The sequence below is a fragment of the Nycticebus coucang genome, chromosome 11 (assembly GCF_027406575.1).
Source record: "Nycticebus coucang isolate mNycCou1 chromosome 11, mNycCou1.pri, whole genome shotgun sequence".
Classification (NCBI taxonomy): Eukaryota; Metazoa; Chordata; class Mammalia; order Primates; family Lorisidae; genus Nycticebus; species Nycticebus coucang.
The window spans coordinates 106,761,161-106,784,087 of record NC_069790.1 but is presented as its reverse complement, the minus strand read 5'-3'; the positions used below and the strand labels follow the sequence as shown (position 1 = coordinate 106,784,087).

Sequence of the window (22,927 nt, the reverse complement as noted above, 5' to 3'; positions counted from 1 at the left end):
GTCAACCTGTATTCACTCTGTAGCAGTTCACATGGTGAGGTTGAACTTAAGCACAGATCAGCTGGAGGGCTCCCACTGGTAGAAAAAATTTTATCAGCAAGGTTAAAAGTTAGTCCAAATGAACCTTGTTTACAAGGTATAATGAAAAGAGACCTAATCTTCTAACATCTAAGTGAATTTCACACCCAAAGTAGCCACTCTGGGAGATCACACATACAGTGACAATGCTGTCATGGTTGATATTAGGAATCCCTCTTTGGAAACAGCTTCCTAAGTTTCTAGCATTTTGAATACCCTTATGGTAAATCTTTATCCTTTGAGGGTCTAGTTTATTTTGCTAACAGTTCAGTCATTCAAGATCAAATCTTGTGAGCCAGGTAGATACTGTAAATTTTCATTAATACCAAAAAAGCTGATCACAAAACAATGACAACTTTTGCAAGGTTGATAACTGTTTCCAAAAGTGATTGCAGAACTGGCCAAAAAAAGCAGCATGTTTGAGCCAAAATCTACTATTTATTGGATAATTTGTAAAGCACTGGGTAACACATCACATACATTATTTCAGTTATGTCTACAAAAACCTTATGAGGTAGGTATTATGTCCACATCTTACAGATAATGCAAGAGTTTCAGAAAGAATAAATCGGCTGCCCATGACCACAATGCTGGGGGGAAGTCAAACCATGATTTGATTCTAATCTTCTCACACACAAGGACAACTTTGACAGGGATAAAACTTATCTCCATGTATCAGATATCTATGTTTCAAAGAGTTGCCGAATCACTTTATTTTATCACAGATAGAAAAGAATCAGTGTCATCACTGTCCGAAAAAAAAAGTACTCTAATTCTTCCAGTTTGTTGATTCTGAATGTTCTAGGTCTTCGGAAATGGCATTCTCAGTGAAGCTGCCCAACAAGCCTTCTGAAGCAAAACACCTAACAAATTGGGTATTAATCTATAGTTAGTTCAAATTACACTTTTAGGACTTTATCTTATAGCTATACCCTGCATAGATATGTATGAGAACACTGGGTTCAAGGTTATCACTATAATTGCATTATAAAACATTCATCAACAGATCAAATAACTTATGGTATAACTATTCAATGTAATTTTATGCAGCCAAAAAAGGAAGGAGGTTCCTTTTTCCTTACGTACTGATAATCTCCATTTAAAAAAGGAGGAAGGTGCAGACCTCTACATATAGGCATAGTTTCTAACCATTTGTGTAAGTAACAAAAAACCGCCACCACCACAAAAAAAAAAAAAAAAGAATTCCATGCATACATGTCTGTTTAGGCACAGACTCTTTCTCAAAAGTACAGAGGAAATTGGTAATAGAAAGCTAGGAGCCAGAGAACAAGGTGGGAAAAGTCCTTTATACGAAATCATTTTACATCCTAATCCATGGGAAAAGTTACCTATTAAAAAAAAAATTTTTTTTTTTTTTTTGGTTGCAGTTGTCATTGTTGTTTAGTTGGCCCGGGCTGGGTTCGAACCCACCAGCCTGGGTGGATGTGATTGGTGCCCTCCCCACTGAGCTATGGGTGCCACTACGTTCAAATTTTTTTAATTAAAAAAAAATTGGGGGCTGGCTGGGCATGTAGCTCATGCTGTAATACTAGCACTATGGGGGTTTGAGACTAGCCTGAGGAAGACCCCATCTCTAAAAATAGCTGGCCATTGTGGCAGGCACCTATGGTCCCAGCTACTCAGGAGGATTGCTCCAGTCCAAGAGTTTGAGGTTGCTGTGAGCTATGTTAATGTCATAGCATTCTACCCAGGCCAACAGAGTAAGATTCTGTCTCAAAAAATAAAAAGGGGGCGGGGGGGCCTGATTATAGTATATTTGACAATTATAAGGTTAATTTCTGATTGTAGCAAGAAAATAAAGCATTAATTGGAGAGATAAGCAGAAATTCCCCCCTCCCCTTTTAAAAAGAGACAGGGTCCTGCTGTGCTGCCCAAAACCATCAAACTACTGGGCTCAAGCAATCTTTCAGCCTCAGACTCTGAAGGAGGTGGAACTACAGGTGTGCTCCACAGTTCTTGGCTGGAAATTCTACTTCTTGAGATGCTGATTTCATTTTACGTTTGGGCTATACTTTTCTTACGAAAATCACTACGCAATTAAAATATAATTACATTTTTAATGCGAAAGGCATAAAATTTTCTTATACACAACTTCTCACTTATCCATTGTATAACAGCAAATGTATCTGCAATCCCAAGTATAAATCTTTTGAGGGAAGAGTTAGATCAATACATCATTAAGGAAAAACATGCATACTCACTAGACTATGAATGCTACTGGGACAAAGACTATTATTTTGCATATATTTAAATTTTCCAGTTCCTGACAGGATTCTCAGAATATAGTTCCTCAGTTAATGAATGGCCAATTGATTTGGTTAAATTAGTAACTATGGATTTGCCTAACAACAGTATAAAATAAATGGATAATTCACCAGAAACTGGCTTCTAGATATTAATTTTAATTAATTTGGAACAACATAATTTAATACCAAATATTTAACAAGCACCCATTATAATGGCTACACTGAAATCATCATAATTTGTATCTGATCAGCTATATAAAACTCACCAATTTTTCTTCTGACACAAGGTAGAATAGAAATCTCAAAGAATAAAGGAAGAGACTACTTATTAAAGGTCACGTTTACTAATCTAGCACCATAATTCCAGTCTTAGAATCTCCCATGCAGCTGGAAGGAAGATATGGGAAGAAGTAAGGATGTTGGAAATGTAAGGGCAGTTCTTAACCTGGGGCCCCATTTTCACTCTAAGGCAACACAGGGTCTAGCAAAGAAGAAAATCGCTGCAGCTGGAGCTTTTGGTTCAGATGGTAAAGGCGGCCCTAAAGAGCAGGAGAATCAGTGTATCCAGAGGCAGTGCTGGAGTCGGTCTTACGAACTAGGGGGTTTCTTCCTGGCATCCAAGTCCTTTTTAATTTCTTCAAGTTTTTTAGCCACGTTAGGCATCTTAAAAAGAAAAAAACATTATTATAATTTTGCATTTACCTAATCAATATTCTTGCACTTCTGTTCCCCCAAAGATAAATGGTTTTATAAGTTTTTATCTTCCTCTGAAAGAGACCTGCTAAATAGTATTTCTTAGCTTCATAACTGCACACAAAAAACATTAAAAGATCTAAGTAGGCTCCCTCCCTCTCTTAAAGGCAGATTCCACTTCACCCCTGAATCCAGTGCCAAGTTGAATATATAAGCCCCGCCTAGAAACTGATATGACCAAATCAAAGATTGACAAAAGGAATTCCCTTTGTCATAACTGAAAGCTTTATGACAAACCAAAACAAAAGTGAATACTATATTTGTCATGCACATCATTTTAAAAATCCATAGGAATCCATTCCAGGATCCCTATTACAGGCAGCTATACCACCTGGTTTCCATCTCCCCCCTACACAAAGTGATGTTAATCTAATTCCCTACTTTACAAAACTCTGTCCTCCTTAACTGTGTTAAATTATGTATAATCATCTCCAAAATTCTCAGTTATCTCCACTACTTGGTTCTGAGGCTGAAAAGATTATCCAGTTAATCTTAACATTCTCACTTACCACATGATTTTCCGTAGAATTTTAAGAGCCCAACTTGATACATTACTCTGGGGTAATGAACACAGCTTGGGATCAACATAAGACCACCCAGACTGATGGGATTTTGCCCTCTTGTGGTGATACAGAGGACAGATGCTTCTGTGAGGTGGATTATTTTTTTTCAGTGGTAAACCTTTCTACAATATTTAGGCCTTTTCCCTCAGACCTACAATCTGATTTATGTTAGAAGGCACACCTTACCCTGACAAAGAAAAGTCACTCTACAACAGTTACACGGAATCAAGGAGGTCGTGGATACGGCTACTTACGTCATAGTTCTGAGCCAGATACATTCCAACCAAGTTGCCGAAAGTAAATCCAAGCTGCAAGAATAGAACAGGAAGAGTTACAACGCATATCAAGTTCTGTGGTAGTCTGATGTCAAACCAAAATACACAGACAATATGTTCTTCCTAAGGAGCTCAGGAAGGTAGAAGACCCTGGCGTCCCGTCTAGGACTAGGTCCTGCATACAGCATGAGATTCATATTTTTCTTCTATAAACACAGAAATTACCCTCCCCAAAGGTTAAAGAGCATACAAAAGAAGGAACAAATGGTGGCACTGAGTAAGCGCACCCTACCTTCTTACCCCTTCACAATCTCCATAAGTTCTAGAAACTCAAACCCAAGTACACATTTTTGTTACTGAACGCTGTACTTGTTTTCTGCCCTTTTTTGGGGGGGGGGGGCGGGGTGTGTGTTAATAGGTATTGTTATTCTTCTCTAAATCAAATAAAAATTATTCAATTTAATAAATAATCAGTTAAATCATAGGATCTGTGAAGGGGCTCTCACAGATCCTATGTGAATCTCCCCATATTTCACAAAAGGAACCTGAGTCCTACGATGGACATCCCCAGTCATTCACAACAAAGAATACAGGACAAATTATAATAGATACCCACTCAAAAACCAAAACATGTGATGACAGAAAATAACAGGGAACGCTGTCATACCGCTGAGAGCATATACAGCTTAGCACTCTGCCATGGATACTTAAGGCAGGACACTTAAGGTCTATGGAAAATATACCTCTAGCTCAGTGACAATAGAGATAGGCACAATTTTTAGAGAACTAAAATCTTTCTTTAGTTCTTTAATTAGTGACTATTTTTCTGAACAAAAACTATTTTATGAAAATTTAGGGTACTCCTTATAGGACTAAAGCTCGTTTAGCTTTGAGTTTTAATGATGATAATTCCTTGTTTTACTCTTTAATAAAAGCCTCCAACAGAAGCCTAATTTCTAAGTTTTTAATCATTTTATTTAATTAGTGTTGTTCCTATTTAATCAGCATGCAGCAGAAAGGTTAAAATAGAAAAAGTATGGCACTTAATGCCATCAATCACATTATGGCATGGTGAAACCTATCTTCAGGTTGGAGATGCGTATGTGAGAACAGAAAACAGCTGAGTCCTTACTCAGCTTTAAGCTTGCTAAGCTTCAAGCACCAAACGCATAATTTAAATTGATTTGTTGCTAGCAAATTAAGAAACAAAAAAGAGGCTGTCTAATCTCTTGTCATACACCATTTTCTGATCATGTGATTCATCAGATGCATCTTGGAAAATCATATTTTTACGAACATAGTGCCAAGAAGCAGAATGGAGCAGCACCTGTAGCTCAGTGGGTAGGGCGCCGGCCACACACAGCAAGGCTGGCAGGTCTGAACCCGGTCCGGGTCAGCTAAGATCAACAATGACAACTGCAACAACAACAACAAAAAAAATAGCTGGATGTTGTGGCAGGCGCCTTTTGGGAGGCTGAGGCAAGAGAATCACTTAAGCCTAAGAGTTTGAGGTTGCCATGAACTGTGACGTCACAGTACTCTACCAAGGATGACAGTAAAACTCTGTGTCCAAAAAAAAAAAGGAAGCAGAATGGTTATTTATTTATTTATTTATTTACTCCTATGGCTTAAAACCAGATAGGTAGAGGTTTTCCAAATCCAGAAAGAATATTAAATTTGCTTAACAGAAGAGAAAAAAAAATCTAATGAAAATGTTAGCTCTAACACCAAATAGGAAGAACATGAGATGTGATATAATTTCAAAAAGATAAAATAAATCAGTTTTGATTCTACCATTATCTAGCTGTGTGCTTTTAGGCAAGATACCTCTTTGGAGATTTGTTGATTTGAGCTTGCTGATTTATAAAACATTATTTTACCTACGTAAGACTCCTAGTTCTTACCATGTGTGATTCAAGATAAATATGGCATATCTTACATGGCTTCAGTTTGGCAACTTCACCTGGCATCAGGGCACATGAAAAACTAGTATTTATTTTAAAACACAAAACAAAACAAAAAGCATAGGCCACTAGACAAGTCAAATCCAATTCTAGTTTCAGAAAACTACCAGATCTACCACTGGGGTATTAGAAAATTAAATTATTATTATTTTTGGTTTTTTTGGAGACCGTCCCACTATGTCACCCTTAGTAGAGTGTTGTGGTGTCACAGCTCACAGCAACCTCAAACTCTTGGACTTAAGAGATTCTCCTGCCTCAGCCTCCCAAGTAGCTGGGACTACAGGTGCCCACCACAATGCCCAGCTATTTTTTGGTTGCAGCTGTCATTGTGGTTTAGCTGGCCCGGGCCGGGCTTGAACCCGCCAGCCTTGGGCACCCTACTCACTGAGCTACAGGTGCTGAGCCTAAAACTAAGTTATTATTAAATATACAATACAAGAAGGAAAATTTTACTCAGTAGGAGAAATGTTAGGGAAAACGTATGAAGCCAGAAAAGCATATCCAGTATGTTGTTCATAGAATGGTCAATACTCAAGTTTATACAGAAAAAAATAAAATCTAAATCTGGAGAACAGTGGCTCAGCCTGAAAAGTCAGACTGAAGCCAGATTATAGAAGTGACTTAGAAACCTCTCTGGAGGCCAAGAATGCTTAACTTCTTCCAGGCCAAGACCTGGAAGCCTCATCAGTAGTTCTGTAGGCTGGATGCCATCAGCATGGTACTCGCGCCACACCACGTCGCAGCCCTGTTGCCGCCCCATGGTATCCTCTGCAGAGAAGATAGAGCAGAGACAGAGAGGGCAATGCTTTCTTCTCAGGCCTGACACTAAATACTATCACATCCTCTCTACAGTCGTTTTGAGACTTTAGGAATATGAAAAAGTAACTTCTTCTCACAGATGGGGACAATAAATGGTAAAATATTAGAAGTTTGGGGACAGAGAGTGACATGAGAAAAGTGGTATATAGGACAAATATGTGGGAAGAAGAGGCTGGAGGTAAAAGCCCCAGAGAAAAGTTAAGACTGGCACGTACCAGTATACATTTAAAAAATGATATTCTCCACCTCTACAAATAGAGAGTCAGTGAATCCTCACAACCCATTATTCCCAACTTTAAAACCCAAAATTCTATCCAAACGGTTCATCAAAACTGATTTGGGACCAAAATCACAACTGACCTGAACAGATACAAGACTGTTTAAAATCTATCATACTTTAGTGTGAATAATCAGTTTTTGATATAGAAATAGAGATCTTTCAATGTAGAATCCTGCTCCTAGACTTTACAAGAGAATGTGTTTAACAGCAAAAATTTTAATGTATTTGATTACAAAGTGCTATCCCAGACCACATGCTAGGGTTATGAAATACCAAGGTATATACATGCAGCCTATTGCTCCTCCAAAATCTGAAAGAAATATGATTTCCCAAATACATCTGGACACCAAAGATTCTGATTAAGAGACTGCATACCCTATATACTAAAAATCAACTTCATATTAGCTCTGTGAAAGAACTTGAAATGTTCTCCATCCTGAGAGAACTTACATTATGTACAGGAAGAAAGGCTACATGTAAGTAAAATTATATAAAAGAAGGTAGCACTCAGCACAGGATTCATGCGACAGATGCTGCAAAAACCAGAACGGGGTCATGCACTAAGTGGCAAGATGAATGACACAGGAGTGATTCTTTTAAAAAACCATACCTGATTTTTTTGAGATTCTTTTTTGAGATTTTTTCTTCATAAGCAAGTTGTTATTAAAAGTTCTAAATATGTTAAGGAAATGTTAAAATTTAAAGTGGCAAAGGAACTGGGAAGGGAACTGAATGTGAAGTAGCAAGGTACAAGATGGGAACGAGAATGTGATGACTGGAATAAAAGAAACAGACCTGATTAGAAAAGAGGATTCAGGTTAAAGAATGGAGAGAAATGGATGGCGCCTGTGGCTCAAAGGAGTAGGGCGCTGGCCCCATAAGCCAGAGGTGGTGGGTTCAAACCCAGCCCCAGCCAAAAACTGCAAAAAATAAATAAATAATAAAAAAATAAAAAAGTAAAGAATGGAGAGAAATAAGTATAGACAACTGGAAAGGGCTAGCTGATGGACCTCAAAAAGCAGGCAAGTAGTAAATAATGGTAGGGAGCCACTGACTACTCTTTACCAGTGGCATCACGACGAAAGCATTGCTTTGGAAGCATTCACTTCATAGCTGGAGGTGGAAAAGTACTCATTAGGGAAAAGCCCAGACGAGCGTGGTGGCATAGGGGATAGCAAACAAACATGAATAAATTGTTTTTTTTCTTAAGTATCAGTAAGTCAATGAAATAGAATGAAGAGTACATAAATACACCTTTACCTTTACAATCAAGCGATTTTCAATAAGGGTGCTAGAACACTTAATGGGGAAAGAATAGGCTTTTTAAGAAATGGTGCTTGGCATGGCACCTGTGGCTCAGTGAGTAGGGCCCCGGCCCAATATACCGAGGGTGGCAGGTTCAAAACCAGCCCCAGCCAAACTGCGACAACAACAACCACAAAATAGCCAGGTATTGTGGTGGGCACCTGTAATCCCAGCTACTCAGGAGGCTGAGGCAAAAGACTTGTCTAAGCCCCAGAGCTAGAGGTTGCCGTGAGCTGTGATATCACAGCACTCTACTGAAGGCAACAAAGTGAGACTCTGTCTCAAGAAAAAAAGAAATGATGCTGGCGCCTGTAGTCCCAGCTACTTGGGAGGCTGAGTCAAGAGAATCGCCTAAGCCCAAGGATTTGGAGGTTGCTGTGAGCTGTGTGACGCCACGGCACTCTACCGAGGGCGATAAGGTGAGACTCTGTCTCTACAAAAAAAAAAAAAGAAATGGTGCTGGAACAAGTAGATATTCATATGCAAAAGAATGAAGCTGGATGCCTACCTCACATTCTATATAAAAATTATCTCAAAATGGATCAAACACCTAAATGTGAAACACTTAGAAGAAAACATAGGAGTAAATCATTTTAGCTTGGAGTTAGGCAATGGTTCTTAGATATGACACCAAAAGCACAAGCGACAAAAGAAATAGATAAAATTTTACTCATCAAAATTAATGTTTGTGTTGCAAAGAATACAATTAGAATGTAATAAAACATATAAAATAGTTATAAATCACATGTCTGATAAGGGTCTTGTATCCAGAATATATAAAGAACTCTTACAAATGAATGATAAAAAGACAAATAACCCAATTTAAAAATGGGCAAAGGATTTCTCCTAACAGAATTGGTCAACACGCACAAATTGGTCAATAAGCACATGAAAAGATGCTGTACATCATTAGTCACTGAGGAAATGCAAATCAAAACCACACTGAGGAACCATGTTATACCCACTAAATGGCTTCAATAAAAAGAAGGAAGGAAGGAAGGAGGGAGGGAAGAAAAAGAGGAAGGGAAGGAAGAAAGGAAGGGAGAAAGGAGAGAAAAGAAAAGAAAGGAAGGAAGAAAGAGAAAGAAAAGAAAGAAAGAGAGAAAAAATGTTGGTGAGGATATGGAGAAATTGAAGCTTTCGTACTTGCTGCTGGGAATGTAAATTGGTACAGCCACTCTGGAAAAATGTTTAGCAGTCCCTCAAAAAGTTGAATATAAAGTTACTCTACAATGCAACAATTCCGTTTTAGGATATATACCCAAGAGAACTGAAAAATATATCAACACAAAAACTTGTACACAAATATTCCTACCAAGATTATTCATAACAGCCAAAGGTGGGAACAACGTATCTGTCAACTGGTGAAATAATTAACAAAATGTATTATATTCATACATTGTAATATTATTCTGCCATAAAAAGGAAGTACTGATTCATGCTTTAACACAAATAAACTTTAAAAACATTATGAAAAGAAGTCATAAGAGACCATTTATTGTATGATTCCATTTAAAGGAAATGTCCAGAAGAGACAAATCCATAAAAACACAAAATAAATTGGTGGTTGTCCAAGGTTTGGGGAGAGAGAAATAAGAACTAAACGCTGGTGGGTATGAGTTTTCTTTTTGAGGAGATGAAACATTAGATATAAAATTAGATAGTGGTGATGGTTGCACAATTCTGTGAACATATTAAATATCAGTGGATTATACACTTTATATGGTTGAATTCTACAGTATATGAATTATATCTCAAGGCAATAAAAATCAAAACTTCAAGGCTTCTAGACATTCTTCTTCACAATGTTTAAAAAGAACAGAAACATCATAAATGAAAAAGTGAGGCTCAGTCAAATAAATTGTTGGCTCTGTATCTTTTTTATGTATGGACACATATGAGCATGTTAGTCACAACATCTAATTTTTTTTTAATTTCAGTGTACTTTTTTTTAAGTTTCAGGATTAATGTTGAAGTAGAAAAGATTAGATTCCAAATTAGCATTTGTAATATAAATTCCGATTAGAAGGTAGAGTGCCACATACCCATGCAATGTACCTTTTGGGTCAGAACTTACTCAACCCTTACCCAACTGAATTTCATTGAGTTTTTCTTTCATGTGAGCATGAAGGTTTTAAGCTACTAGCTCCAATTTAGTACATGTGGTGTTTGCTTTTCCATTCTTGTCATACTTCACTAAAGAGAAGGGTCTCTAGTTCCATTCAGGTTGTTGCAAAAGATATATACTCTCCATCTTTTTCATGGCTGAATAATATTCAATGGTACACATATACTTCAATTTGTTAATCCATTCCTGTGTTGAAGGGTGCTCACACAACATCTCATTTGTTAACATAAAATAGCACTAACTCTTAAAAAGGAGAAAGCCAACTCCAAAGCAAACTGACTCTTTCCATCATGTGTCAGCCCTTTCCTAATCATAGAGTTATATACAAAGATCAGCAAATAAAGTTACAATTTTAATCTGGGGATGGCTCCTGACAATAATCCAACGTAGTTTGATAACTCAAAGTATAGACAAATCTGAACTATGACTCTATTTTCAAAAATGACACACCCAAACCTAAGTTATGACACAGAATCTCAATTATTTTATATTTTCTGACAAGGATTTAAGAAATCTAAAAATAATCTCATTTACTGAGCAAATATAGCTATTAAATAACATAAATAGTTAGCATTCAGAAGGTAAGATTAACCTAGCCAATCCAAAAATGATTTACAGTCTGAGGAGAGAAAACCTACACAACCTGATAAGAAAACCAAAGACTGATTATTTTCTTTCTTTCTTTTTTTCTTTTTTGTGGTTTTTTTGGCCGGGGCTACGTTTGAACCCGCCACCTCCGGCATATGGGACCGGCACCCTACTCCTTGAGCCACGGGCGCCGCCCTGATTATTTCATTTCTTAATTTTAGGCTCAGCCAGAGAAGCAGTCAGAAGACTTCTCTCTTCCAAAGAAGAATACTCACCCTTTTTTGTGTCTTAGTCTTTAAACTTAATGTGGATAATGTTATCAAATGTGTTCAACAAATGCTTTAAGTAATGATAAAGCCTACATTCTATACATTAAAATGAAAATCTGCTGAGGATATAACCTTGTCCCTTCTACTTACCACCACAGAGAAGCCAATTTCTAGAGGTAAGCTAGGTTTATATTCAATAATCTTCCTTAAGGAATAAAAAGGAAAAAAACCTTTAATACTTTAATTGAACCAGTAAATTAAATAGGAAATTCATGAAAAAGTCAGCCAGTAACACTATGGGAAAAAAATGCACAGGTAGAATTGGTTTGCCTATTCTTAAAGAAACTAATTCAAGTAGTCAAATATTTTACGACTCTTTGAGAGTAGCAATGAGGCAAAAGAGGAAGATCTAAAATTAATGAAATCAATGACACCATATTGACTAAGTGCTTCATAGGTCCTAAAACGAAGCCATGTGCTTAGAAAATGCAAGTATGAGGTGTGGTGCTTCTTCCCATGGATTTTATGGTCTATTCTAGAAAGCCAAGACTAAACTACATGAAGGTGCAGTGAATACAACACAGCAAATCAAGAAGTGATAGTCTCAATGGACCACACAATTTAAATGCTTTGCATTAGATGTCTACTAAAGTAATTCATAGTAACATATTAAAGAAGAAAAATCATATGATCATCAGATGGGGAAACAGCATGACAAAATCCAATAGCTAGCCACAATTTTTTTTTTTTTGAGACAGAGTCTCACTTTGTCACCTGGGATAGGGTGCAGTGGCATGATAATAGCTCACTGCAACCTCAAACTACTGGGCTCAAGTGATCCTTCTGCCTTGCTTGGACTGCAGGCATGTACCACCATGCCTAGCTAATTTTCTTTTTTAAAATTTTTTTGCGGAGATGGGGTCTTGCTCTCTCACTTAGGCTGCTCTGGAACTGCTGGCCTCAAGCTATCCTCCCAAAGTGCTGGGATTATAGGTATGAGCCACCGCATCCAGCCAAAACTCTTAAGCTAGAAATAGAAGGGAATTACTTTAATCTGTTAGAAAATATCACAAACACCATACTAAAACTTGAGAAGTATTCCCCCTAAAAGCAAAAACAAAACTAGGATGTCCCACTCTCATTATTTCAACTTAAGTCCTACCTTACATGATGAAAGGGAGGACGGACAAATAAGAGTAATAGAAATTTAAAAAGAACACAAAACTGTCAATTTTGCCTTCACTGGAGACACCAATGCCTTTGCAGTACTGCCTTCACCGGCTCACTTTCAAGTGAAGTGACAAACTACTGGAGCCAAAAGACAGGCAAGATTGCTGGATCCAAAATCCATATGCCAAAGTGATTAATATTTCTATGCAACAGCAACAACTAATTTGAAAATGTAATTTTGAAAAAGTCACCACTCACAATAACATAAAACGGAAAAGTGCCTAGAAATAAATACAACAAATAAGGTATAAGATAACTCAGAAGTTGAAAACACCAATGAAAGACACACGTACTACATATAAGACATAAAGAAATGGGAGATGGACCATAATAGTGTAAAGACATAATGGCGTGAAGATGTCAGGAGCTAAATTCATCAAGAAGGCCTCACGAGAAAGATGGGAGGTAGTCCACGAAAAGCAGCGAGGAAGACAAAGACTAGGATAAAGGGGAAACAATGTGGAAAGTTTTGAGCACAAAAAGCCCACAGGTTGGTTAAGATTAGTCTAGCAAATCTAAAACAAAGGCCTCTATGTTGAAGGGCAATGTGAAAGGAAAATGGAGCCACATCACCAAAATCAAGTGAAAATCAAATAAAAGTTATTATGATTTCATGTAAAAGGATGGACACAGGGGCCACCGACAGTTTCTGAGCACATGAGTAAGGCAATTAATCTAGATGACTCTGGCAGCGGCAAGAAGGAAGGACAGAGCCAAGGGCAGCAAAAGATACATACAGAATTAGAGCAATAGCCCTGCTTTTCTATGGCTTATCAGATTGTCAGGGCAGTGCCATATTTAGAGAAGTGTAACCAGCATGAACTTGAAATCATGGATAATGGATGGAAGAAGAAAGGTTTAGCTGAAAGACAAGATGGAGGAGGGGTGTGAGAGGGGTTGAGAGAAGTGCCAAATATATAAAAGTATGTATAAGGTTTCAGAGGAAATAATGAGCCCTATTGTAAATGGAGGTGACCAAATGTAAAGGGGATGCAGTGAAGACTGAAACATCGACGTGTTAGCTGGACTAGAGAACCTAAAATATCCCTCCAACAAAAATTGACAATTCTATACCAGCTATCTAGTGTAGCTAGTACCAGACTGAAGTGGAAAAGACTTGCCCTGTGACACTGGCAGTGGGAACACAGAGAAAACTCTTCATAAGGTGGTTAGTGAAGATTATTGCTTAAAACAATAATTAACATATACTGAGTGCTTACTACATGTAAGGTAGCACTCTAACTCTTTTTTTCACGAATTAACTCATGTTCTTCACAACCTTATAAAGCGGGTACCATTACTGCACAGTTAATGTTTAGGAAACTGAGGGACAGAGCAGTTAAGTAACTTGCCCACAGATGCATAGTTAGTAAAATACTGTATGTGCCAGGCACATGATGGGTAAATTATATGGGAAATAAATCAAAGATCATGTCAACATTTCGAATTTGAGAGACTCAGGATAGGGGAAAAAAGAAAACTAGGTGTAGGGTAGGGAATGGGGGCTGGGTGGGACTGGCAGCAAGGCCAGACATGTGGGGTCTGAGATACAGGGTGAGAAGAGAAATGTTCTGTAGGCAGCAGATGCTAGAAACTATAACTCAGAGAAAAAGATTCAGGTAGTTCTGGAAACTGTCCACAAAGAGGTGAAAGGTGATGGCATAACAAAGATCACACACTGAGGGTGGGTTTGGAGAAAGGATCAAGGACCAACCCTTGAGCAACACATAGTAACCAAGAAACAGGAAAAGTAGCCAGTAAAAACAGGAGAATTGATATAGCAGTTCCCTAACTGGTGCAACCAGATATGATTCCCTCAGCCTGTGGAGGTGCCAGCACCCAGAGCCTATCACCTTCACTCTGTGCGGGATCCTCTGTAAAAATAATTCTGGTGTGTTGTAATGTGAAAGAATGTTGGAAAATATTGAGGTATGGGATCCCAAAGCCAAGGAAGAGGGATTAAAGATGATGTGATTTAAGAGTACGAAGTGCTAGGGACTTTAAGAGGTAAGAAAAGCAACAGATTATAACAGTAACAGTACCATCGGCAGTGTGCTGAAAGCCCCAGCAGTGCCTTTGCATATGTATTAGGCTAACCTTCCAAAGCATCCTTAAAATAACTACAGCTAAACCATACAATTAAGGAAGCTACTGCAGTACAAGGAAAGAAAAAAAGAGGCAGCAATATCTCATGAAGGAGGAAGAAAGATGAGGAAAATGGGTATTTTAATCCCAGGAGGAATCAACACTGGAAGGAACAGCACAATCGAATATAGTGGTTTTCAAACTGTGCTCCACAAAGACAACTGTAGGAAACATCTTAGAGGGTTCCAAAATGTGTGATGACAATGCACGTGCTTAACTTGTGACTGTTGTATCACTTCCAAACCTTTCCCATCACATACCCTTCTTAGGGAAGCTAATCCCCATTTCTGAGAAGAAACTACATCACAGTTCAACTGACACCCTGCAAAAGAAAACCCAAACAATATCTGAATCCATTTTTAAGTACTTTAATGTGCTAATTTATTTTTAATCTTCACGATGAAGGCATGAGTTGAGTTTCCATTTTCAGATGTGGAAACTGAAGCATAGGAAATTTAAATAATCTGCCCAAGTTCCCACTGCTTGAAAATGATGGAGGCAGGGATCAAACTCAAAAGTCTGATTCTGGAATCTAACCTCTTAAATACTAGGACACAATAGTCATTGTTTTATAGATGAAATGACTGAAAGCAAAAAGACAGACATGCTCACCTTCACAGACTTAGTGAATCATTTGACAGAGGTAGAATCAATGTCAAAAGTATCCACTTTTTTTCAAGGAAAGAAATGAAGTGAAAAATCAGAGAGGAATAGAACATCAGCATTCCAGTTACTTCCAAGCTAGGAACTGAATGGATGGTTTGGGCATCTTTGCTTAAATGCTGAGAATTCTGAGTTCTCAAATCAAAATCCACATTCCTATATAGCAAAAAAGTTTATCAATTTATTCCGCAAAAGCCCTTAAAAAGTTAACTGTAATTGAGTCAAGTCCTCTAAATTTATCAACAAGCAACAGATGTGGTTAGGTGTCTCAATTATATCATCCTACACCTGGACCAAAGTGATACTGCTTTTAACCTAGTGTTTCCTCCAAGTAAATGACTGTAATTATTCCCAACTGTAAATGCCTAGTTAGGATACTGGAGAAACTCCTCCAGGTAAAGGAGCAGACCTGTCTTAGCTGGGCAGTTTGGGTGAAGGATACTCTTTTGATTAACTGGATTTCACTATCAATTACCTACCATCTTTCAAAGCACAGATGAGGCATGTTTTGTGTTTTAATCTCCTTTATATAAAATACAGCATCTCATTCCCAGAGCACCAGATCTGCACTGAACACCTGAAAGATAATAGCTTATCTGCCTCTTTTAAGAATTAGCGGGCAAAAACTTCAAGTTCTGAATGCACAAAATCTTGGTAGAAAAAAGCTTTCACTTGCAAATTTAGCAAGTCTTCCTGGAACTTTCACCAGGTGATCTTTGAAATATTCAGTTTTGCCAGAAAATTCGTTTTTAACTCAAATAAGGAAGGCATAAAAAAGAATCTGCTTACTCATGCTTACTCATTTTGGAGAAAATTACTTGTATGCCAGTGTCTGACTCCCTCCTCAAAGTCTGAAAGATATGAGGAGGGCTCCCTAAGCCTCTGTCTCTGACTGACCTCGGATGATGGCTAATTTAAGGTTTATTCCTGTCCCTCCCGCCCTCCTACTTTCTAAAAATGCCAACCAGCAGGGCTCTAAGTCAGGGATAGGGTCTGTGTCTATGTCGGGGGCGAGAGCGCACAAAGGGGGTCGACTACACAAGGTCATTAAGGATTACACACGCTTTAATGCGAGGTTTACACGACGGGGCAGGGCGCGGCTCACAGTAAGCAGCTTTGAAGACGGACACTCTCTTGACACCTCACAGTTTCAGACTTGGATGGCTGCATGAAAATACTGGCAAAGGGATTTATGGGGAGGCACTTTCCGCGGTGCCCTGAGCCCCCGCGCCAGGTCGTCAACCTCTCAGGGTGGTCTGTGGGTTTTCTTTCTGCCTCCCTACAAATCCCGCTGCCGGTGAAGAAAACCCCACGGCCACCCAGAGACACGACGAGCAGGCGCGGGGCCGAGGGGACCGCAGGACTACGCCCAGGTCCCCAGGCCAAGGCCGCCTCGAGGAGAAAACGGGCCTGAGCTGAAACCCAAGGCGCAAACCCTCTACTCGGCAGCTCCACTCACCAGGAACTGGAGCATGATGTCGACGGAAAGGGTGCTAAGGAGGGCTGCAACTCCGCAGGCCGGTCCTAGCCTGGCCGCTCGAGGGGCGGACCCCGCCATTGACTTCCGGGTCACGGCCCGCCCCTGCCGCACCCGGAAGCAGTTCGCGGCGGCCCCAATGGCGGAACGCACCTGGCTCACAGCCTGAGTCCACTCGCCGATGGTTCTGATGCGCATTCCGGCTTAGGGCTCCCAGTCCTATAACGGGACGAGGCTCGGTACCATCCCTTGGCGTGCAGCTGAATGGCCCTTGCAGTCTGGCACAGCTGGGTCCAAGTCATGATTGTCTTGCACCACCTGGCCGCCGTGAGCAAGGCAGTTAACCTCACGTTCGGTTTCCAACTCTGTAAACGGTGCCAACACCAGCCCCTTTGCTGAGCTGTGGTGGGGACTAAATAAGACGTGAGGGATCAATAAATGCTAGTCATCGGTCTGGTGTGGACAGATATGTACCTCCTGATGGGACACACTGGGGGCACAATATCACTTATACGGTTGTATCTGGGCCAAAAATGCTTAACATGAATCTAATCAAATGAAATTGTGGGTCCTTCTTTAAAACAGGTAAAAAATGTCATTTATGAAATCCACTCACTCCTCCAAAAAGGCAAGGAAGTGTTACAATAAAGGTAAATTAAAGAGGTAGCTAAATGTAATGTGTAATTCTTGATTAAATCCTTGGTCAAAAAAGAAGTTCCAAAGTACATTTGGGGGATAACTGACATTTTAATGTCAGAATATTAGGAATTTTTTTTTCCTTTTTTTTATTGTTGGGGATTCATTGAAGGCACAATAAGCCAGGTTACACTGATTGCAATTGTTAGGTAAAGTCCCTCTTGCAATCATGTCTTGCCCCCATAAAGTGTGACACACACCAAGGCCCCACCCACCTCCCTCCTTCCCTCTGTTTCCCCCCCATAACCATAATTGTCCTCATATCAAAATTGAGTACATAGGATTCATGCTTCTCCATTCTTGTGATGCTTTACTAAGAATAATGTCTTCCACGTCCATCCAGGTTAATACGAAGGATGTAAAGTCTCCATTTTTTTTAATGGCTGAATAGTATTACATGGTGTACATATACCACAGCTTGTGAATCCATTCCTGGGTTGGTGGGCATTCAGGCTGTTTCCACATTTTGGCGATTGTAAATTGAGCTGCAATAAACAGTCTAGTACAAGTGTCCTTATGATAAAAGGATTTCTTTCCTTCTGGGTAGATGCCCAGTAATGGGATTGCAGGATCAAATGGGAGGTCTAGCTTGAGTGCTTTGAGGTTTCTCCATACTTCCTTCCAGAAAGGTTGTACTAGTTTGCAGTCCCACCAGCAGTGTAAAAGTGTTCCCTTCTCTCCAATCCACGCCGGCATCTGCAGTTTTGAGATTTTGTGATGTGGGCCATTCTCACTGGGGTTAGATGATATCTCAGGGTTGTTTTGATTTGCATTTCTCTAATATATAGAGATGATGAACATTTTTTCATGTGTTTGTTAGCCATTCTTCTGTCGTCTTTAGAGAAAGTTCTATTCATGTCTCTTGCCCATTGATATAAGGGATTGTTGGCTTTTTTCATGTGGATTAATTTGAGTTCTCTATAGATCCTAGTTATCAAGCTTTTGTCTGATTCAAAATATGCAAATATCCTTTCCCATTGTGTAGGTTGTCTCTTTGCTTTGGTTAAGCTGTACAGAAGCTTTTCAGTTTAATGAAGTCCCATTTGTTTATTTTTGTTGTTGTTGCAATTGCCATGGCAGTCTTCTTCATGAAGTCTTTCCCCAGGCCAACATCTTCCAGTGTTTTTCCTATGCTTTCTTGGAGGATTTTTATTGTTTCATGCCTTAAGTCCTTTATCCATCTTGAATCAATTTTTGTGAGTGGGGAAAGGTGTGGGTCCAGTTTTAGTCTTTTACATGTAGACATCCAGTTCTCCCAACACCATTTATTGAATAGGGAGTCTTTCCCCCAAGGTATGTTCTTGTTTGGTTTATCAAAGATTAGGTTGTTGTAAGATGTTAGTTTCATTTCTTGGTTTTCAATTCGATTCCAAGTGTCTATGTCTCTGTTTTTGTGCCAGTACCATGCTGTCTTGAGCACTATGGCTTTGTAGTACAGACTAAAATCTGGTATGCTGATGCCCCCAGCTTTATTTTTGTTACAGAGAACTGCCTTAGCTATACGGGGTTTTTTCCGGTTCCATACAAAACGCAGAATCATTTTTTCCAAATCTTGAAAGTACGATGTTGGTATTTTGATAGGAATGGCATTGAATAAGTAGATTGCTTTGGGAAGTATAGACACTTTAACAATGTTGATTCTTCCCATCCATGAGCATGGTATGTTCTTCCATTTGTTAATATCCTCTGCTATTTCCTTTCTGAGGATTTCATAGTTTTCTTTATGGAGGTCCTTCACCTCCTTCGTTAGGTATATTCCTAGGTATTTCATTTTCTTTGAGACTATGGTGAAGGGAGTTGCGTCCTTAATTAGCTTCTCATCTTGACTGTTATTGGTGTACACAAAGGCTACTGACTTGTGGACATTGATTTTATATCCTGAAACATTACTGTATTTTTTGATGACTTCTAGGAGTCTTGTGGTTGAGTCTTTGGGGTTCTCTAAGCATAAGATCATGTCGTCAGCAAAGAGGGAGAGTTTGACCTCCTCTGCTCCCATTTGGATCCCCTTTATTTCCTTGTCTTGCCTAATTGTATTGGCTAGAACTTCCAGCACTACGTTGAATAGTAAAGGTGACAGAGGACAACCTTGTCTGGTTCCAGTTCTAAGAGGAAAAGCTTTGAGTTTTACTCCATTCAGTAAAATATTGGCTGTGGGTTTGTCATAGATAGCTTCAATCAGTTTTAGGAATGTGCCACCTATGCCTATACTCTTCAGTGTTCTAATTAGAAAAGGATGCTGGATTTTATCAAATGCTTTTTCTGCATCTATTGAGAGGATCATGTGATCTTTATTTTTGCCTCTGTTAATATGGTGGATAACGTTTATGGACTTGCGTATGTTAAACCAGCCTTGCATCCCTAGAATATTAGGAATTTTTATTGTACACATATTTTGTCGTCAAATGCCTTCAATGTGATAATGGCATTACTGATTAGGAAGGAAAATACACTTGTTCTCAGTTAGTAAAGTGTCATAATGTCTACAACTTAAGAGAAAACCAGTGTATAAATATAAAAAGTAACAAATGTGCAAACTGTTGACAACTGGTGAATCTAGGTGAAAAGTCCATGGGTTCATTGTACTTTTCTTCCAAGTCTTCAGAAGATTCAAAATTTTTCAAGATAACTTGGGAAAAACAAATATTTAGAAAAGGCTAGATTGTGTATCAATAGCTATTACAACTCAGATAAAGTTTGGACGTACAATTTCTATATCAAAACTACAATAGTAATGACTTGGAAGAATACCCGTTTTTGATATTCTAATCCCATCAAACTGATTAACTCGGTAGAAACAACAAATAAAAATCCTGCATTTAGTATTGTTGATGAATAAACAAACTTACCTTTACATGCTAAAACTTTTATGAAACAAAATATCTAAAACCTGGTTTTATCCCCTTTACTTTGCTTTATTGGAAAGGGCCCACTCTCCATGCCCCACTGCACAGAATGCTCCAGGGCACAGAGTCTAGCCCAGTGTTAGCCTGACCTTCCTGTTTCAGACAAGCAGCATTTTCTGGTCAGCTGCACAATGAAGCTGTTGTCCTTCTTGCCACTGCCTCCCACACACGTCTCCACTGCCCAAACTTCTGAACCAGCCAGCTGTAATTTAAAAAAATTAGAAAACAAGACAATGAAGGTTGGTAAATCCAAAACCTTAAATAATTCCAAATTTAGCTAATATATTTGTCCTGTTGGGAAGTCTTCACACTTCAGAGGTTTATAAAACACTTTGATTTCATGCCCAGGGCCCTTAGCTGATTATTTCTGGGTTCATACCTGTGTTAAACAACAAAGATTACCACGGACCTGAACAGCAGTGCACCAGGCATTATGACATTTTGGATCCAGTTATTTATTTATTCACATCCCTCTAAGCCTTGAACTTATTAATTGGATGCTTTCCACATAAACGGTAATGTTTATAACTAGTGAGCACTGAACACTGACAAAGCCTATTTTAAAAGATGATAAAAAGCCATAGAAATGTTACTGTAAGTTATTTTTTAAAGCAACACTATAAACACTATAGAATTAAGTATTAATTTTCTGCTAGTACATGAAAATCAGGACATTTTGCTCTCTCAGCAGTCTCTCCTATATATTTGGCTGAAATAACTGTTGGCCAGAAAGGGAAAAATGTACTTTAAGATAATGTGATCACTTGAACATGATAACTAGCTAAGAAATGAGTGGTGATTAAGTAAATTTTTTGTCCTAGTGGTAGATAGCTATCATAGTAATTATATAAGCAGATGATCACTTTGAGAAATTTCATAATCATTTCTAAGGAAAAATGCAAATTATTATACAGTCTTCTATTTTCTCAGATTCTACCAAAGAACAAAAATATTTGGAAAATAAATGGAACTTTACCCTGGGAGTGAGAACGATGTAACCTAAAAATTTGTACCCTCATATTAATTTGAAATTAAAAAAATGAAATGAAAAAAATTGGGAAAATAAATAATACAATGAAAAATAATTTGAAAATACAGTGTAACGATTTTTTATTTAGCATTTGTTAGGCATTAGAAGTCATCTAGAGATGATTTAAAGCATATAGGGAAATATGCCTAGGTTGCATGCAAATACTGTGCCATTTTATATAATGGACTCGAACATGAGTGGATGTGGAAGTCCTAGAATCAATCCCCTCTGGGTTACAAATGACCAATGTAATTTGGTCATTTGAAAAGAAAAAAAGAAAAAAATGAAAGGCTAAATAATTTTAGGAAAGAAATGCCTTGATTTTCTGAGATATTTCCATAATACATTTTCACATTATTGAGTACATTATAAAGAACAAGGTTATGGTTTATTATCTACTCTACTCCATGAAATAATCCGGAATATCAGAAAAATGTGATGTAGGTACAAAAGGTGAAAAAATTGGAGTCTCCAAACTGTGCCTTTAACTTAACCTTCAGAGTAGCATGATACCAATGATACTACTATTTGTTAGACTGCTGATAATGTCGATCAGTTTCTACATAAAATTTCAAAAGACTAAGTAGATGCTTGTTTTGTTTCTTTTTAAAAGTATTTATTTTTTAACAGTGAGGATGGAACCAGGCAAAGAAGTTTACAGAAAAGATGTCCATATATAAAGAAAGAAATAGCAAAATATTTTTTGGTCATAATTTAGAAACAAAGTAGTCTATAAAAAGGAGACAGTTTCCCTAATTCATCTCTTTCACAGAAGAGCATAAGCACAAGCTGTCAGTTCCTCGATATCCTCAGTAGGCCACGGATACGTCTGACAAGAGCCTGTATGAAACTATATCGAGATCGAACTTTGGAATATAATCCTTCAATGTCCAGAAGTTTCTTTTGTAGTGATTCTCCGAAAGCACTGATGGCATCAGCCTGGAGCTAGAGGTAACAAAGATGACATTTTATTATTAAAAAGTTGCTGTCATAAATATTTCTTTCAGTCTATGTCTTCCTATTTAAAATATCTTTGAATTTTTGTCATGTGGTCTTTCCAATACTTTTGAATTTTTGTAACATGGTACAAAAATTAACTAAACATTCATGTATTCTTTTTTTTTTTTGGAGACGGAGTCTTACTTCGTTGCCCTCGGTAGAGTGCTGTGGCATTATAGCTCACAACAACCTCAAATTCTTGGGCTCAAGTGATTCTCCTGCCTCAGCCTCCCAAGTAGCTGGGACTTACACATGGTCGCCACAATGCCTGGCTGCTTTTAGAGACGGGTCTCACTCTTGCTAAGGCTGGTCTTGAACTCCTAAGCTCAGGCAATTCACCTACCTCGGCCTGCCAGAGTGCTGAGATTACAAGCGTGAGCACCATTCACATTTTCTATCTTAGATTTTGGGCTATGATTCTAATGTTTTCCCCTCTCTCCTTTCCTGTATAAATTTTAAAATCTGCTTTAAATAGCAATGACTGTTGATACT

The 22,927-nt window shown here is 38.4% G+C and overlaps 2 protein-coding genes across 2 annotated transcripts in view; both read right to left on the bottom strand.

Moving 5' to 3' along the window:
- Nucleotides 1-492: 492 nt before the first annotated feature.
- Nucleotides 493-17,002, bottom strand: STMP1 (short transmembrane mitochondrial protein 1). The gene is made up of 4 exons (XM_053608728.1): nucleotides 16,787-17,002; nucleotides 3,916-3,969; nucleotides 2,942-3,008; nucleotides 493-941 (listed from the first exon to the last, which is right to left on the bottom strand). The coding sequence occupies exons 1-4, from the start codon at nucleotides 17,000-17,002 to the stop codon at nucleotides 880-882; spliced, it is 399 nt and encodes a 132-aa protein (XP_053464703.1). The 3' UTR covers nucleotides 493-879.
- Nucleotides 17,003-22,044: 5,042 nt separating this feature from the next.
- Nucleotides 22,045-22,927, bottom strand: part of NUP205 (nucleoporin 205) — an 85,323-nt gene continuing 84,440 nt past the window's right edge. The window contains exon 43 of the mRNA XM_053609333.1: nucleotides 22,045-22,381. Coding sequence (XP_053465308.1) covers nucleotides 22,229-22,381 — 153 coding nt within the window. The 3' untranslated portion in view covers nucleotides 22,045-22,228. The remainder of the gene's footprint in view (nucleotides 22,382-22,927) is intronic.

Excerpts from the sequence above, each read along its gene's own strand:
- STMP1 (XM_053608728.1), bottom strand. The coding sequence starts at position 17,002 with ATGCGCATCAGAACCATCGGCGAGTGGACTCAGGCTGTGAGCCAGGTG. Across the intron at positions 3,009-3,915 it reads ATCTGGCTCAGAACTATGAC|ATGCCTAACGTGGCTAAAAA; the intron begins GTAAGTAGCCGT and ends TTTCTTTTTAAG. Across the intron at positions 942-2,941 it reads TGCCAGGAAGAAACCCCCTA|GTGTTTTGCTTCAGAAGGCT; the intron begins GTTCGTAAGACC and ends CCAATTTGTTAG.